The 16,501-nt window shown below is 43.7% G+C and overlaps 1 protein-coding gene across 1 annotated transcript in view; it reads right to left on the bottom strand.

Moving 5' to 3' along the window:
• Positions 1-403: 403 nt before the first annotated feature.
• slc12a2 (solute carrier family 12 member 2) overlaps positions 404-16,501 on the bottom strand; it is a 37,990-nt gene continuing 21,892 nt past the window's right edge. The window contains exons 16-27 of the mRNA XM_079735066.1: positions 15,711-15,822; positions 13,292-13,432; positions 12,646-12,752; positions 12,078-12,157; positions 11,714-11,857; positions 10,459-10,506; positions 9,393-9,515; positions 8,668-8,779; positions 6,064-6,150; positions 5,435-5,570; positions 4,450-4,517; positions 404-4,041 (exon numbers count right to left, since the gene is read on the bottom strand). Of these exons, the coding sequence (XP_079591192.1) occupies positions 3,906-4,041; positions 4,450-4,517; positions 5,435-5,570; positions 6,064-6,150; positions 8,668-8,779; positions 9,393-9,515; positions 10,459-10,506; positions 11,714-11,857; positions 12,078-12,157; positions 12,646-12,752; positions 13,292-13,432; positions 15,711-15,822 (1,294 nt within the window). The 3' untranslated portion in view covers positions 404-3,905. The remainder of the gene's footprint in view (positions 4,042-4,449; positions 4,518-5,434; positions 5,571-6,063; positions 6,151-8,667; positions 8,780-9,392; positions 9,516-10,458; positions 10,507-11,713; positions 11,858-12,077; positions 12,158-12,645; positions 12,753-13,291; positions 13,433-15,710; positions 15,823-16,501) is intronic.

The following is a 16,501-nucleotide window of genomic DNA, read 5'->3' as shown; positions in this document are numbered from 1 at the left end:
GTTCTGAACGTGAGGGGGCCCAGACGCATATGCTTAGGCAAATAAAACTTGAGCTTGCGGCTTGTTTGGGTTCCCAGGCTAGCTTTAAGGGCTTGTTAACTGGAAAGTGGATATTCCAAGTACAAACATTTTCCAGGACGTGTAGAAACACTTGAGATGTTAACAACCATCTCATGTCTGGTCTTTGCTAGTCACCAAGAAGATATTCAATTAAGCCTAGTGGATGGGTGATTACTTGTTACAATCGTTTAATAAATCGAAATCACTCACTCACAACCACCAATGATCACCCAGATTTCCGTCTTATCCAGGTTGTTAGGGGGGAAAATAAAATTATACTATTTACAATTTTCCAAATCACCGAATTACATTTTGTGGACAGTTCATGAATAATCAAATAACAAATAATAGATTGATTCCATTTGATTGATTTATTGCAATAAAGATGTACAAAGTATTGATTATCATCAATGTTAGAAAAGGCCTATCCATGACATATCCATGTAATGTTATCCATGTCAACAGTACAGCATATCAAAACATGACTGTTTCAACTGCCTGGGTGTTTCCCAGCTCCTGCAGTGGGACGGCAGGGGAATACACCTTTGCACTGTGGATGTCATCATAGCTTTTCTTCCAAGGTATTTCAAGATTAATATGGACTGAAGGGAAAAGACTGAAGACAAATTTGAAAGGCAAAACAAACCAACATGCAAATTAATTTCAAACCAAAACCAATATATGTATATATATATATATATAAAGAAAGAAAAAAAGGTTGTAAAATTATACTAAATTAAACAATGTAAAATAAATACCATGTGCTATTTAATTGAAACTCCCTTAATTTATGCATGTCCACTACGAAGCATATTTACAGGTATATCATGTTTGCAGTGTTTACTAGAAAGTGACGGTCTTGAGAAAAATGGTTGATTATTTAGATTCTACATTCCACATGATGGCTCAATATCAACGAATGAGAGGAGGGGAGCTTCGATGGAAAGAATGGCAAATGACAAAACAGAAATTTTAAAAAGAACCGCAATAAACATTGCATGGATGACACAAGCGCAGGTGACATTTGGTTCTGAAAAAAACAAAGCACAGTAGTAACAGCAGTAGTAGTGTCGGTCTGGCTTAGTACGAGAGCGCTACGTTCAATCAAGTACCTGTGCCTCAATGCACATTTTCAGTCTATATATATATTCATGACGAAACAATGCACACACACACACGACATTATTTGGTTGGACATATATAATCGTGTTTAATAATACATATCAAAGACAACGATTTCCCCCTTCAGCTTCAAGTACCTCACAGCTGACATCGTCTTGGTTATGCGAGTGTGTGTGTATGGAGTTAAATATACAAGTATAGTAGTAAGTAACCCGTGTTTTTTTTCTTTTGTTTCGTTTGTGTGTTAATGTCACTTTGTAACAATGTTGGCGGATGAGTGTCACTGCACAGATCCTTTAAGACCCTGTTGATTCTTTTTAACAAAATAAAAGCGCTTACATTCCTCCACATCCTTTAAAATGTGTTTTTATTACATTCGTATCCTCTGGACACAGACACAGAATGGTGGGATGTGGTCGTAACGTATGGCAGTTTATACATTGAACTCCCCAAAACACAGCAGTTGATCCCAAATAGGCCTGGAACTCAACCCCTCTCTTTAAAACGTCCTCCATTTTCAAAGTATGTGCTCGGAATCTTCCATTGGTAAATGTAACAGTTGCTTTCACCTCAAACTGTGACACATCATATTGATTGCATATAAGAAAAAGGGGCCTATATGAAGATCGACTAATATATAATAAAATCTATGGAGAATAGGGAAAGAAGAAAATAAAATCAAAAAATGATATCTTAACGAATATAGTACTTTTGTTTTAGGCTACCGATATCCTAGGCTACATTTTTTTTTTTAAGATCCAAGTCACTTCAAAAAAGAAAGAAAATAAAGAAAGAAAATCGTGTGAATCTATTCACTTGGTGGAAATCTGAAGTTCAGACGAAACAGACGTTTTCCCACACCGAGGATTGGAAAGCAGTCTGTTCGGGTACACCACTAGCTCATGTACATAGAGGTATATCTTCAGAAGCAACCTTTTCCAAACATTCCTGCTTCGACAAACACATTCTTCTCATTCCAGCGTGCACAACATTAAAATGTGCCATTTTAATACAGACAATCAACCCCATTCTATACCTCAGAGGAATGGTCAGACGGACGTCGAAATGAGACAACGAAAAAAACTGCCGGAATCAAACCGTGAACTAGCGTGCGGGCGGGAACGGCAGGGATGGGAACGCCGTTCGATCCCGTGGTCTACAGTAAATGAGTTAATAGCATTCAACACAATTAGACTTGATAAGTCAATAAAGCCAAACTTTATAGACAAACAGGCAAGCCTGAAAGGGCAACAAAAAATGAATAAAAATGACATTCTGGCTGTCCCACTGTAACAGAAACCATTGAGATGAGCAGGTGTGAAATGGAGCTACGCTAAGTGGTATGTACAAACACGCAGCCGCTGAAACACGTGGGTCACGGCACGTCGTGTTCTCCCCTCACACATTAATAATCACTCAGTAACTACAGGAACCTGTTCGTTGAGCCACTATGGCTTATAAGAGAAAAAGCAACTATGAAAGATGTAAATTCTAGCATTAAGGCAACTGTCCGGATGGAAGGACCCCCCACCCCCCTCAACATTGAGGACATAACGGTAAGGAACGGACGCTGAATGAACTAAATGGTATTTACAAGCAGCTATGTGGCAGCGTGCGAGACTAACGAGCGTGTGTGTGAGACTTGGTGGTTCCTGACACGGCAGGACCTTTCGCTGTCCGACCTTCCTGGAGCTCCCCCTAACGACCCACCGTCAGGGCCCACACGGGGCCCCTTCGGCTTGGGTTAGTGCACCGAGAATCGACCCATTTCATGAGACAGTATTTCAAAAATAAAATAAAAAAGGAAGACTTAAACTGGATAAAAACGACTTCGTAAAGTAACAAGAAATCGGATAAGGAAGAGAAATCAGATAGGGAGGGGGGGAAAGCTATTCAGGTGATTAATTAGACACTCTTTCACTAAAGTCATGCAAGCCACTCATAAATACAACTCAAAAAAAGAAACGCTAAAACTAAATAAAATCACATTTTAAACCCAGTTACAAAAGTATGCATTAACCACCAATACATCTCGACATGGACAGAGATCCATCGTTTAAATCAGATTCAACTGGAAGGCACATCCATAAGGCTTTTAAAAAGTGTTTTTTGGAAAGCATTCTGCATGGTTCTCCTCCGAAGCCTCAAACTATAAACACAGTTTATTGCTGCATTACAATAACAAAAAAACGAAGTGGAGAAAATAGAACCGTGACATCAAGATAATCGAAAGAAGGACATGAACGATGTGACGTTGTGCACGAACCCTCATCAAAACGTGGAACCGTTCCTCACTCATTCTGTCTGCACATCTCCAGAGACATACCAACAATGCCTGAGCAAAACTAACCTTCAGTCACTCGAAACCCCTCCCCCCAGCCCCTATGTCGGGGGTCTGCGGGGGAAAGAACAGAAAAAGTAAAAGTCACATTTTTACCAGCTGGGGCCACGCAGTAGCGAGTGTGGCGTCACTGGCGCTGGGTTTTAAATCGTAGTATAACTCAGTAAGTGCGCTCATCCTTATTCAAACAAAAGTATTCATATCAATGGCTGCCTGGACCCTACCATGATTTGGAGTGTACAGTAATTCTGTTTATTATATATATGTATACACGGTGAACCTTTAATGCGGTGACGGTCCACCCCAGGTCTGCTATGCAGGTGGAGAGATAGTGTTTTTGGGGTGGAGGTGGGCGGTGTGTCGGGCGGCGGCGGTGGTGGTCCTAGGAGTAGAAGGTGAGCACGCTCTGGTGGTTCCCCCGCACTAGCAGAATGGGGGGCAGGTCCTGGGACAGCACCTCCAGCCAGCCCATGTAGAGGGCGCTGGACACCGTGCCCTTCCTGGCCAGAGGCATGCTCCTGTTGGGGGTTAAGTTTATTATAGAGCCCTTTAAAAACAACAGATGACCAAAGTGCTGTATAATACAACTATCTAGTTATAAAACAAACTAAGGAAAAAATACAATTAAAAGCACAAAAAGGGACACACTAGACAATTATACAACTTATATGGAGTTAATAGAATTTAAATTAGTTTTTAGGAGGGATTTGGGCAAACTTCTGTGTTTTTGTTGTCGTCTTTTCTTTTGATGAAATTCATTTTAAATCAGCCCCTTAATGAAGAGCGTTCTGCAAGTCTTTATCCCCCCCCCCCCTCGTCATAATGGCTGTTATTCAATGTTCTGTTGTCCCTTAGTGACGACTGACTGGAGCAATTATACAGAGACGAACACACACACACACACACACACACACACACACACTTACATGACGATGAGGTTGGCGGTGCTGGAGTGTTCCTTGAGCAGTTCGTTCAGGCGGACCTGGCGATTGGTCTGAGGGAGTGGGGAACAAAAAGAAGACAAACTAACATATTTGAGCGGTAGGACATTAAGGGGTTTATAAATGATGACCGTTATTTAGAGACATTAAGAAGTTAAACCTAAAATGTGTTCATGGGAATGACTAACATACACCTGAATAGTCTTTAAAAAAATCTTGATATTGTAGAATGTGTATAATATACATATTAGACAATACACTTCTTAAGGGCCCGCAGAGAAGAAATAAAGTATTTTCAGCCATCAATAAGCCACACTACACAACCACATTTCCCCCAACGGTTTACATCATTAACAGCTATTTTAAAAACAGCACCACAATGAAACAAAACCCTCCACTGAGGACTACAATGCCAGGAGGCTTCGTTCCCGCCAGCAGCTCTATAAATGTGGAATCCTCCCCAAGGGGATAACAACTACGTTCCCCAAACTAGTTGCGTGTGTGTGTGTGTGTGTGTGTGTGTGCACGTTTGTTGAGGTGCGTGCGCGTGTACATGTGTGTATGTTTGTGGGCGCGTGTACATGCATGTGTGTACGTGTGTATATAAGTGTACGTACATGTGCATGTGTGTCTGCGTGTGCGTGTACATGTGTGTATGTTTGTGTGCGCGTGTACGTTTGTTGAGGTGCGTGCGTCTGTGTGTATATGTGTACGTATGGGTGTCTGCGTGTGTGTGCGTGCGTGTACATGTGTGTATGTTTGTGTGCGCGTGTACGTTTGTTGAGGTGCGTGCGTCTGTGTGTATATGTGTACGTATGTGTGTCTGCGTGTGCGTGTACATGTGTGTATGTGTGCGTGTACATGTGTGTATGTGTGCGCGTGTACGTTTGTTGAGGTGCGTGCGTCTGCGTGTATATGTGTACGTATGTGTGTCTGTGTGTGTACACGCGTCTACGTGCGTGTGTCATACCTTGGCGCGGTACAGCTCCAGCTCGTTGTCTGTGATCCTCCAGGGCTCGCTGTTCTTCAGCCGCTCCGCCGCCTCCTGTTCCATGTCGTCCTCCTTCAGCCGGTACGGCTCGATCATGTCCTCGAACGCAGTGATGCTGAGGCGCAGCCATGACAACCACAACAGTTACAGCTACCTCCATCCTCTGAGAAGAGGCCTCATTCAGACCATCGGTGAAACCACACAGCAAGGGTTCAAAGAAATTATAAAACTATTTAAGCACTTCTACTTCAGAAATGCAGCTGTGTGTATTGGTTAAGCGGCAATAAAGACATGCCGTATGGTGATAACATATTTTAAACTACTTTTTTTGGGGCAAATAAATAGTTTTGATTTGTTCTGTATAGTTTAGTGCTTCTAGGAAAGCCCTCTCTTCGTTCTACTGCCCTCTGTGGGAAGACAGTGAACTGAAGGTCATTCGCATTTCCTGTTCTTATGCACACAGCCACCGCGGGCGCACAAACACACACACATACCATTAATCACTAATGGACTTTCCTGGTGACTATGACTTTCAGTGGTGCCACGTCACTCAATATTTCCGTAACAACCCAACCCAAAGGGAAAAGGGCTTTCTATGACCAACTCACCTCTCCTTCTTGGGTTTGGTGTTGATGTCCCCCAGGACAGTGATGTCAGAAAAGTCGATACGGAACTTGCTGAGGAGGGTCGCCATGCTGAACGGGGAAAAAAACAACTTCTAGTTAATACCTGTACGTCGCTTCAGACAAGATTACCCGTGGACATCAATACTGGACGGATCTCTTGCTGTAATAGTTCAAACTTCTGCTACGAAAAAGGTGTATATGGATATGGAACAAACACAATTCGACTGCTCAATTCAAAGTGGTATGCCCCGAGTTTCGTATGCTTGGGCGTCAGCCAATAGAGGCAGTGATGACGTCATCAATGAGCGACCTACCGCCAGTCAATATGCTGAGAGGGCGTATCTGCCACTAACTATATGGCAATTCACAGAACCCTCTCTTCCAATCTTTTTCAACAACCATCCTTGTGATTAGATGTTGTTTTAACAAAGTCTACTGCGACAAAGAGGATTTACTGGCATGAAATTGTGACTAGATGTGTGACATAATTGTGCGTCGATAGCATTTATAAGGGGTGTAACGATTCACCGATACAAATCTGTGTTAATCCGGTTGGATTAACACAAATGCGACTACATCGATACGTGGGCCCCTGAATCGATTTAAAATGACCAGGAATCAGTCGATGCACGGAGTTAAACGTTGTGAATCGGTTGAGTGAAGCCAATTGATTTTATTCCGTTTCCATACGCATTTGGAAAAATGAAATTTAAGGAAGCGGGCGGATCCGCGTGTGTGTGTTTATATTTCCGCGCGCGCCTTGCGTCTCCGCATGCGCCCTGCGTCTCACGAGCAGGGAACAACCGGAGTTGTGAGTGGGCGAATAACAGCCATATGTCCGAAAACGGTGAAATAATTTTCAGTGCACCAGCGAATCTGAAATCAAACGTGTGCAAGTCCTTTGGGCCTTATTAGAAGGAGGGGAATATTGACAAAAGCTTCGCTATTTTTTAAATTGTGTAGGACAGTGATCAAGTCTATAAATAAACAAATAGACATGTAGTTCTAAATTTATAAATGTGACTTCCAATTTTTCCCCATGCCATAAAGAAATAAATATAAAAACCTAAGATTCCATGTCCCTAAACAATATATATTTGAAAGTAGGAAATGTCTCTTTTATAAAAGGCTTACTTCAATTAATAGAAAATGAATGTGTAAACGTTAAACGAATATTAACTGTACCTGATCAGATTGATTCATATCTCATCAAATCACACCGGATCGTTAGAACATTGAATCGAATCGTTCCATATTAAAATGCATCGTCCCTGAATCATATCCTAGCACATGTATCTAGATACGTATTGGATCGCCCTATAAAAGGAGAGATGTACACCCCTAGCATTTATATATAATGTTAATCTGAGAACTAAACAGGAAACCTACCAAAATGTACTATATTAACAACATCGATATCCATGTCTTTAATGATACAATTTAGGGCAGTGTTTTGAATGAGATGCATATTATGTATCCATCAACAACAAAAATGTGTTGTAATGTTTTATAAGCAGGGCTTATTCTCAAGGAGTATGCAGCACTAGTTTTGGTATTTCAAAATGGTCAACAAAGGTGTCGATGGCAAACTGCACAGGATAATCTCTGTTGACATACACAAAGAACGGCATAGTAGCCAGTGCATGGCTAAGTTTATCCCACCCATTGAGACAGGGGGCAGCTGCGTTGGACATTCAGAGAAAGAATGGAAAGTGTGTGTTTGTCTGTGAGAGGGAGAGAGATTGAAAGACAGACATCAGAGAGCCAATGCAGTCAGACAGCTCTTCAATGGGCTCCAGGAGCCTAATGAGTGCCAGGAAGACGTTTCCTAAACTATTACACTTCAACAGGCCCCGCTATGTTGATATAAACCCAGATGGCTTAATGGACTGCTGCAGCTCCGGCCAAATTCAGAACCTTCCATCAGCATGATGCAGAAGGAGCCGGGATTAGCCCGGCTCTTTCAATCCAGGTCCAGGTTTTCATTGGACGGCCAGCGAAGTGACATGTAGAGACACGTGTTCGAGCTCTCCAGCTGAATAGAGACAGCTGTGGCAACCCATCAAAGACACCGGTCCCCAGTAGTTGGTTCCCGCACCCTTACATCCCCAAGAGGGGTGCAGCCAGAACCTGATTGTCGAGAGCCAACTGTAACAGCTAAGGTCACTGCTTGTTCCCAGTCTGGGTCGATGTGTGCAACACTAGCAATGCTATCAACGCTGCTTGCCACTAGCCACAAGTGGTTGCTAGCAAACAAAGCTCGCTGCTCGCAACACTTGCTATACTAGCAACAATGGTTGCCACTAGCTCACTGGTGGGTCTTGGCAACACCAGCAGGTGCTAGCAACACTTGTGGGTGCTAGCAACACCAGTTGTTTGTACCACCTGCCACTACTAGCAACACTAACCGCGGTGAGCAACACTAGTCTGGCTACCATGTGAAGAATTGTTGTGTTTGGGGCATGATAATCAGGCCAAAAAAAAAGTAATGCAATTCTGTTCTGTTGTAAATTAACATGTAAACCTACCTGGTTCAAAATGAGCTAGACGAGTGTGGCTGTGGAAGTGAAAGTGCACAGGACTTACACTCTGCGGTCGTGGTCAATCCTGTTGATCTTGCCTCCGATGAAGACGCGGATCTTGCAGTCCTTCCACCTCTTCTTGTTGATCAACAGGTAGGGGATCAGCAGAGTCAGGCCTGGTGGAGGACAACAGAGACAACGTCAAACCGTCTATCCTTTCCTTCTTGGGTTAGGTTTACATCTTGGGCATGTAACATTTTCACTACAACTTTACGTCAAAAATGTCATTTTTGTATATCCATTTTCTTTTACTACAAAGGCCAAACCTTATATGCCTTAATCTTTTTGTATGTGCTATTGTCGAAGGTGGCTTGGTTCATACTTAAGAAACTAAGTTGGCAGACTTCTGCAGTAAAAGTGCAGAATTGAGCACAGCCTATTTCCACTAATACCAACAGTTTTTAGAAATAGGAAATTTAAACATAAAGCATAGGTTAAATATATATATTTAACAGTATTGTTACATGCATATTATATTCTTGTACATATATCAGCCCAGTGTCCCAAAATCTGCAAATATCAGAATTAATAAGTATAACATTGAAATTGCTTGGCTTTTAACAAAAAAGTTAACATTTCGGTCGTTTCCAACCATTTTGCCAACAAATACCCATTACCAAAATTAAAAAATTAAAAATTAATTAGTTAACAATCTACAGTTAACTATTTGTTAACAATTTATCGGTCACCATATTGGGCCCATTCGGCTCGCCTAGGAGTGGCTCTCACCTCCGTCGTCAAACAGCCACCACACATCCACGGTGCCCTTGCCCTGCTTCTTCTGGAACTGCTGGCTGGCCTCCAGTAACCTCTGGTCGGACACGTTCAGCGGCATGGACGGGCTCTTCTTATCTGGAGGGGGGCCACGCACACGTCACACAGCAGAACGGCCCAGGACATTCTGAGTCTCCCCCCCACGCAAAACACACATACCAATGTCTGAATAACAAAATCTGCAAATAGCTGAATTAATGAGCTGTATTTTGATATAATTTGGAAATTGGTTGGCTTTTAACAAAAAAGTAAACAACGTCGTAGCAAATACCATTCCAAAGATGCAATTTCCCAAATGTTGCACGACATTTGTATGATGTAAATTATGTAAGGACTAGAAATAGTTAAATTGCCCTATTGAACAATAAATGGTAAGTTTTAAGTTTCATAGAATTACATTATTGCATGCAGAGTTCCATGCGAGGGAGATCAATAAGTCTGAATTAGAAAGCTAGTGATTAAGTCCTTTAACCAAGCAATATACAAAGGACTCCCAGGGGAGATGAAAGGGTGTTCACGCAGACGAGCAGAGACTTTGAAGATCGTTCAGAAGAAGAAGGCACAGCACAACACCCCATAAAAATAAATGAATTCCACTAGTTGAACACAGCATAACACACCGCTTCCGGAGGAGCGCTACAAGCTAGAAGCTAACCACGGATACAGAAGACAGAAAGATATCGGAGGGGGAAACAAGCTTCCTTGGAGAGGAGACTGGCTGGAATGCCGGAAACACTAAGCAGAGAGAGAAAGGAGACGTAAGACAGAAAGAGCAAGACGTACACTCCCAGGAACAAGTCATGTTAAGTGTCAGGTGACAGAGACAAAAGGGTGGTAGGATTTGCAAGAAGTCTGTTTGGTTATGGACCGGCAAGGAGCTATGAGAACCAAGTCCCGGAGTTGAGATCAAGCAAAGAGGAAGAGAAGTTAGAGAGAAGCGAGAGAGAGGTCGAATATTAGAAATCAACACGAAAAAGGAAAAAAGGCTTGAAAATAAACAAAAAAAAACGGAATATCCTGCCTTTTCCCAACAGTGGCTGTGTCGGAGCTTTGCCGTCGTCATCTTCATCTGTGCGATGGAAAAAGGTGAGACAAAACAAGGCACAAACAGAAAAACAAAAGTATTTGCGGTTAACATTGGAAAGATGTTGCAGTGATAAATAATAATACAAAATCATAAAGCCAGCGAGTGGCTCTACCTTCAAAAAGAAACAGACAAATATAGAAGTACGTGGCAAAAATGCAACTGCATCATTCTCAGAACTAAACAAGAAAAATATTGAACTGAAAACTGTCAGAATGGCATCCAATTCTTTTTCCATCAGTGTTGAGTGGAAACTGGAGCATTTCTGTTAAAATTCACCCAGGATATCTATATTTCTGACGCGCTCATGAGCCAAGCCAATACAAATCACTGCCAACTCCTTCTTATGAGCAAAATCAAAGTGGATTGGCCGCAGCGCGATGTTCCTGCTCACACAGTGTCATTTTTCCAACAGGCTCGAAAGGTTTACTGAAAGAAGGTGAGACGAGGCCACGACGGTGTGGAAAAATTACCTCACTATGGGAGCTCTGGACGGGCTGCAACACATTCAATTAGGTTTGTTCTCTGTGCACAGGATTTTCTTTTTCCAATAAAACATCAATATTTCACCACACACGGACGCACATACAACCGACACACTGTTACACTCCATGCGGGGATTTCTGTAAGTGTCAGCGGATTTCTAGTGAATAAAGGCCAGGGCAGCAGAGGCCCTGAGTTGGAAGGAGAATGGGGGGGGGGGGGGTCCGTGATGGATGTATGGGACAACTTTCCAAACAGCTTCTCACACAATGTGGGAACAGCAGATGTGCTTTGCGGGCTTATGGTCTCGTGGGAGGAACATACACACACATGGATGTGCGCTCGCACGCTTGTGTACAAATAGAAAGCGTGCAAAACGTGTAAACAGTGCAGAGACGCACACACAGGCACACAGAAACACAGGACGGACACACACACACATCTGTGACCTGACGCACTCAACTCTGTGGGATGTGAAAGATTACAGCCCAGAGTGGTAACTTCCTGTCAGAGGAGCATGTGTTTGTTTGGGAGTGCAAACAGAACCAACACATGCTACCGAGTGACACTTTAAGGGGCCATTGAGCTTTGATCTTCTCCCATGGTTATGGCGGCACTGTGAGACGGACGTTGTTGGTGGCCCCCGATGACGTCTCTTTTGTATCGGTATGGAGTTAATAGAAGGAGGAGAGCATGAAAGTCTACAAACCTTTTTGAACGGCCGGGCTGTTCTGCAGACTTGTGGCCTTGGAGGAGAGTTTGGAGGAGTCTCCGTCCGAGTCCTTGCTCATGTCTATGGACACCACAACGTCCTTCACCGCGGAGGTCTTCTCCTGAGACGACAGCAGCTCGTCTGGGAGAGAACACGCAAAAGGTTAAATATGGGCCAAAAGCTAGGGGCCAGAGAGAGAAAGGCCATTTATTAATTCAGTATAGACGGTATGAATACAGTTGCACGCAAATCACATCTTTTGTACACAATTAGGGCATTTAAAAATAAGATTCAATGTACTATGGTGTAGTAAACTTTAAAAGGGACCAAGTGAGAGAGTGAGAGAGTGAGTGAGGGTTACCTTGTCCCTGAATGTGGGAGACATCCAGTCCTTCCTTCAGTCGTAGAATGACGGCACCGTACTGGAAGTCGAAGGCATCGCTGAAAAGGAGACATTGTTCAAATGTTGGCCAGTGTCCAGGTTCCACTACGGTCATTATTTATTTAACCTTTTTAAAGACCCAGGGTAGGGTTTCCGACCCCAAAAAAAAAGAACGAAAGAAAACCGGGTAAAACAAAACTGCTGCCACTGCACTGCAAATCAACGCAGAGATGGAAAACCAACACATTGAAGGGTTTTCAACATACCGCTGGCCAATTATCGTCGACCCTCCGTTCTTTAATGCCATAATCCTCACTAGTTCACGCTCACTGGAGGCCCGGCTGAAATCCTCAAGGTCACGGTCTCCCATGACTCATTGCGGAGCGTGCGCGGATAAAAAAGGTCAAGCGCCGTGCCCGGCGAGTGCCTTAATCCCGGGCTGCAGAGAGCTCCTCACTAATACACGCAAGGAAGGGGGGGCGGCGTGTGTCTTAACGAGCCCCCGGCCAGGGCGTGGTCGACCCAGACGAGCAGCAGGGGTACTCACTGGATCATGTTGATGTAGGTCTCCACGTTCATCATGTCCCCGTCCCTCCAGTCGTTCTTGTAGCCAAACACCAGAGTGTTGGGGCGCAGGCGGCCAAGTCCAGCGGCCTGGGGGTGGGGGAGACGACAGATAGTCATTTAATAAAACCTAAACCTTTTAAGAATTACTCAACGTTATTCAATTCAATTTTTCAGTATTATTTGTATAGCCCTTAATCACCTTTACAGTCTCTAAGGGCTTAACAGGCCGAATATTTATGACACCCCCCTGACCCAAGCCCTCAAAAGTGCAAGAATATAAACTCCCTAGTTATCGTTGACTATTTAGTTGAACTCGGTATCTCACGCCTGCGTCACTAGCAACTCAAGTTCCCCCGGCTCAGTCTTATCTTATCACACAGCTACGTGTGTGGCCGTTTCAAACGAAATTGCAGTTTAATCTGCCCATTTATCATCCTCTGTGCTTTCAGCTTCGGCGGCCCTCAATGGGGCAAGGCGTCAACACCGTTCGCCCTTTTGTTCCCACAGAGGCAATGAGGCAAACACTATCCCCCACCCCCCCCCCCCCCCCCCCCCACAGCCCATAATGCACCCTAATTTAGCCTTCATCCCCTCCCAAGCAGTGCTGTTTAAAGTCTGAGTCTAACCTGCAGCAGATACTGGGTGCCCTGGCGCAGGTCGTCGGCAAACACGGGCGTGTAGAAGGCCTTGGTCTCGTTCCGGAGCAGCCAGCGCTGGTAGCGCGAGTGGTCAGCCGCCAGCTCCTTGAAATTGGGCCGCCGGGATCCCTGGGGACCGAGGGGGCAAAGACGGCAGTTAGAAAAAATAAAATAGAATCGCTCGATGGAATAGAAATGAAGGAAAGGACACAGAGAATGGAATCGGTTACCATGTAGGAGGGAGGGACAGACAACGGACTTGGGTTTAATAGTTTGTTATGAGGAGAGTTTTAAAAAGTAGCACTGTATAATATATGTTATTAGGTATAATAATGTTCAATGAAGTTACCTTTATTTACTTCAAGACATGGAGAAGAAAATGGTTTGGAACTAGGGGTCGATAACGACCTAAGAGCAAGGCATGTCTGGGGTATGACTCATTTATCCTTCTTCGTCGGTGCTAATGGCTAGTGCTAGCACCCAAAGGGCCCTAATGATTTTGATAAAGTTGATCTATCTCATGTTCTTTAGAAAGCCTGTGTGTACTCGGTCAAATGTGTTTTTTTTATGGGGGACACATGGGAGGGAGAGATTTGGACACTGAGTGCATCATTTCCGGTGGTGATTCACGCTGGTCAGGCACTGTTCTGACCTTTGAGTGCGTTGAATGTAATAAGCATCTCGGAACATCAATAATATAGTCAGCGCTAACCCAAATACATAAATTAGCGACTGCTGGTATTGGCTGATTAGCCTTCAAGAACCCTGCTTTGTGATTAGAGCTAACATTTGTGCATGATTTATTCCAAAAATGCCGTAAACATCCGACAGCTATGAGCTTGTGAAATGCCAAAGAATGAATATCTGTTTATGAATTCACTGAGCGCCTGCCTCCGCATGAGACAATATCTATTTCCGACTGCTCCCGGCTCAATTCTCCCCAATCGGGGCATATCTTCCCTGATGGTGTGGGGAATTCATCCCGCCTGTCAATCAAAGCTCTATGGACATGACACTTCTTATTCATCAGAGAAACTTAAAGAGGGAGGCGCCTGCTTTTGGGTTGGTCTCTTCAACCATTTCATAACGAATATCTGAAAAGGTATTGATTGACAACGTCAGCATCATTTTAGGCAGGGTGCAAAACCAGGCGGGATGGTACTCGTTCTAAATCAGTAAGCCTCCACTGTGCAGTTCGGAAGAACGTGCGACTTTGACAGCAATTGTCAAATCAATGTCATTTTCTCAGGAACACTTGGGGCAGATGAGATCAATTCCCGAAAGGGATTGGAGTAAATCCGACTGATGGTTTAAGAATAGATGCCGTTTAAGTGCAAATGTGAGCATTACCACTTATTCAAATTGACAGACGTCATTTGTGGAGCCATTGAACACCCGTGGCCCACTTCTGAAGAAGGAAGTTCCAAGGCCCTGGTGCATTCCCTAGGGGACTTTTGATTTTGCAATAATTTGAAGTCTTCAATAAATAAATAAACGTTTTTCCATGAATAGCTATTATATCAGACACTTCCATAAAGCTTGTGTACCAAATTTTGCGTCGTTTGGATCGGTGGTCATTTCAATTTTTAGGTTTCCCCCCCACTGTACAGTGATCGATACACACTGACCTTATTGGTCAAAGGGCCAAAATAGTACCCATGATCGGCCAAGTGGTAGGAAAACTTTTGGAGACGTGCTGTGTCTCACCTGGCTTCACTCAAACATCTGTTAACAACTTGATTTGTCAAATTACCTTGTTTAACAAATTCTTCCAAAGAGCATTCAAGAGTATGTGTGCCGTTGCCAAGAAAGTAAACAAAGCAGTTGAGCCCAAATTAGCTCAATCCGGTAGCAGCAGCAAGAAACGCCTCTTCTACCATTTTGGGTGATTACTGCATCTTCAACTTCCTCTATGGGCTGCTCTACCACAAGCATAACATGTCTGTTTGTATTAGTGTGCGTACTAGGCTTGCTACCAGCTTGGGGTACGACTACCAAAGTGCTACTGCCATTTTTCACATTTGTAGCGCTAGACCCACCAAAATGCTCTCCGTAAGAATCTGTAAAATAAAGAGGCACCAGCAAATTGTTCTGATAAGATGTTTTGCTGAAGCCAGGCTATTTTCATCCCCAGACCCAAATTGTCCAACAGCATAAATAGGTTGACTGTTGACTTAGCTGTATCTCCATGTCCATTCTGCCCCCCCCCCCCACTGGCCCTCCATGCACACACTGTGCACAACCCCCCCCCCCCCCCCTTACCCAAGCCACCACAAGGTGATTTCAAAGTTATTCTGTGATGAGTCACCAGGTTGACTGTTGATAGCGCCTGGGGCGCACAATAATGGCCCATAATAGTTTTGACAAAATAACACCCATTCCCCGGACCCTCCTCGTTGGTACTCACAGTGCGAACGTGGCCGCAGATCATCAAGCCCACGTTCTTGGTGAAGCTGTGCACCAGGTTCAGCAGGGCGGGGCGAGAGTTGGGGTAGCCAGTCATCACCAAACACTGGGGCCTGATGGTGGGAGACACACACACACACACACACACACACACACACACACATTAAGCAATGACAGCACGGTTGTTATTCTAAGCACTACGATTGCAATGCGGCAACAAAAACAAAAAACAGCTTCGAGTGATTCTACTTTTCTTTGGACATTTTCATCCGCATTCCCAGTGACCTTGACGAAGGTGGTCTCGCTGATCCACCAGTGAGATATATACAAACTGGCTTGTGAAGGCAGCATCCAGCCCACATCAAAGCAAATATTTTAAGCGCCACCGGATTTAAATGGGGGTGGGTGGGGGGGGCAATGGAACAGGGAGCAGAGAGTAAAATACTAGTCATTTTCATCACGTCAGATGGCTCCTAATCCTTTTGTTGGGTTTATCGCCATGGGAACCGTTCTAAAGATTCACTGCTTATCCCAAACACTGCCAACTCGAGCATACTGCTGCACGAGGACACAAATTAGACCGAAAAAATAAAGAAATGTACAATGTCGATATTTTGGTTGGATTTTTTCAGTTGCATATTCCAATGTAAGGACAATAAAAAAAATAATAAAAGGCTATGATTTCTTATACATATAATTAAAAAAAAAATAATAATCACACCGTATCCCCAGTAACACAGTTGACAGTTGTCCATTCTACATTCTATTTTCCCCAAAGCAAGTTAGTCTGCA

The sequence above is a fragment of the Pollachius pollachius genome (genome assembly GCF_949987615.1).
Source record: "Pollachius pollachius genome assembly, chromosome: 4".
NCBI classification, from domain to species: Eukaryota; Metazoa; Chordata; class Actinopteri; order Gadiformes; family Gadidae; genus Pollachius; species Pollachius pollachius.
Note: the sequence above shows the minus strand (reverse complement) of the source record. Positions and strands in the feature narration are given on the sequence as shown.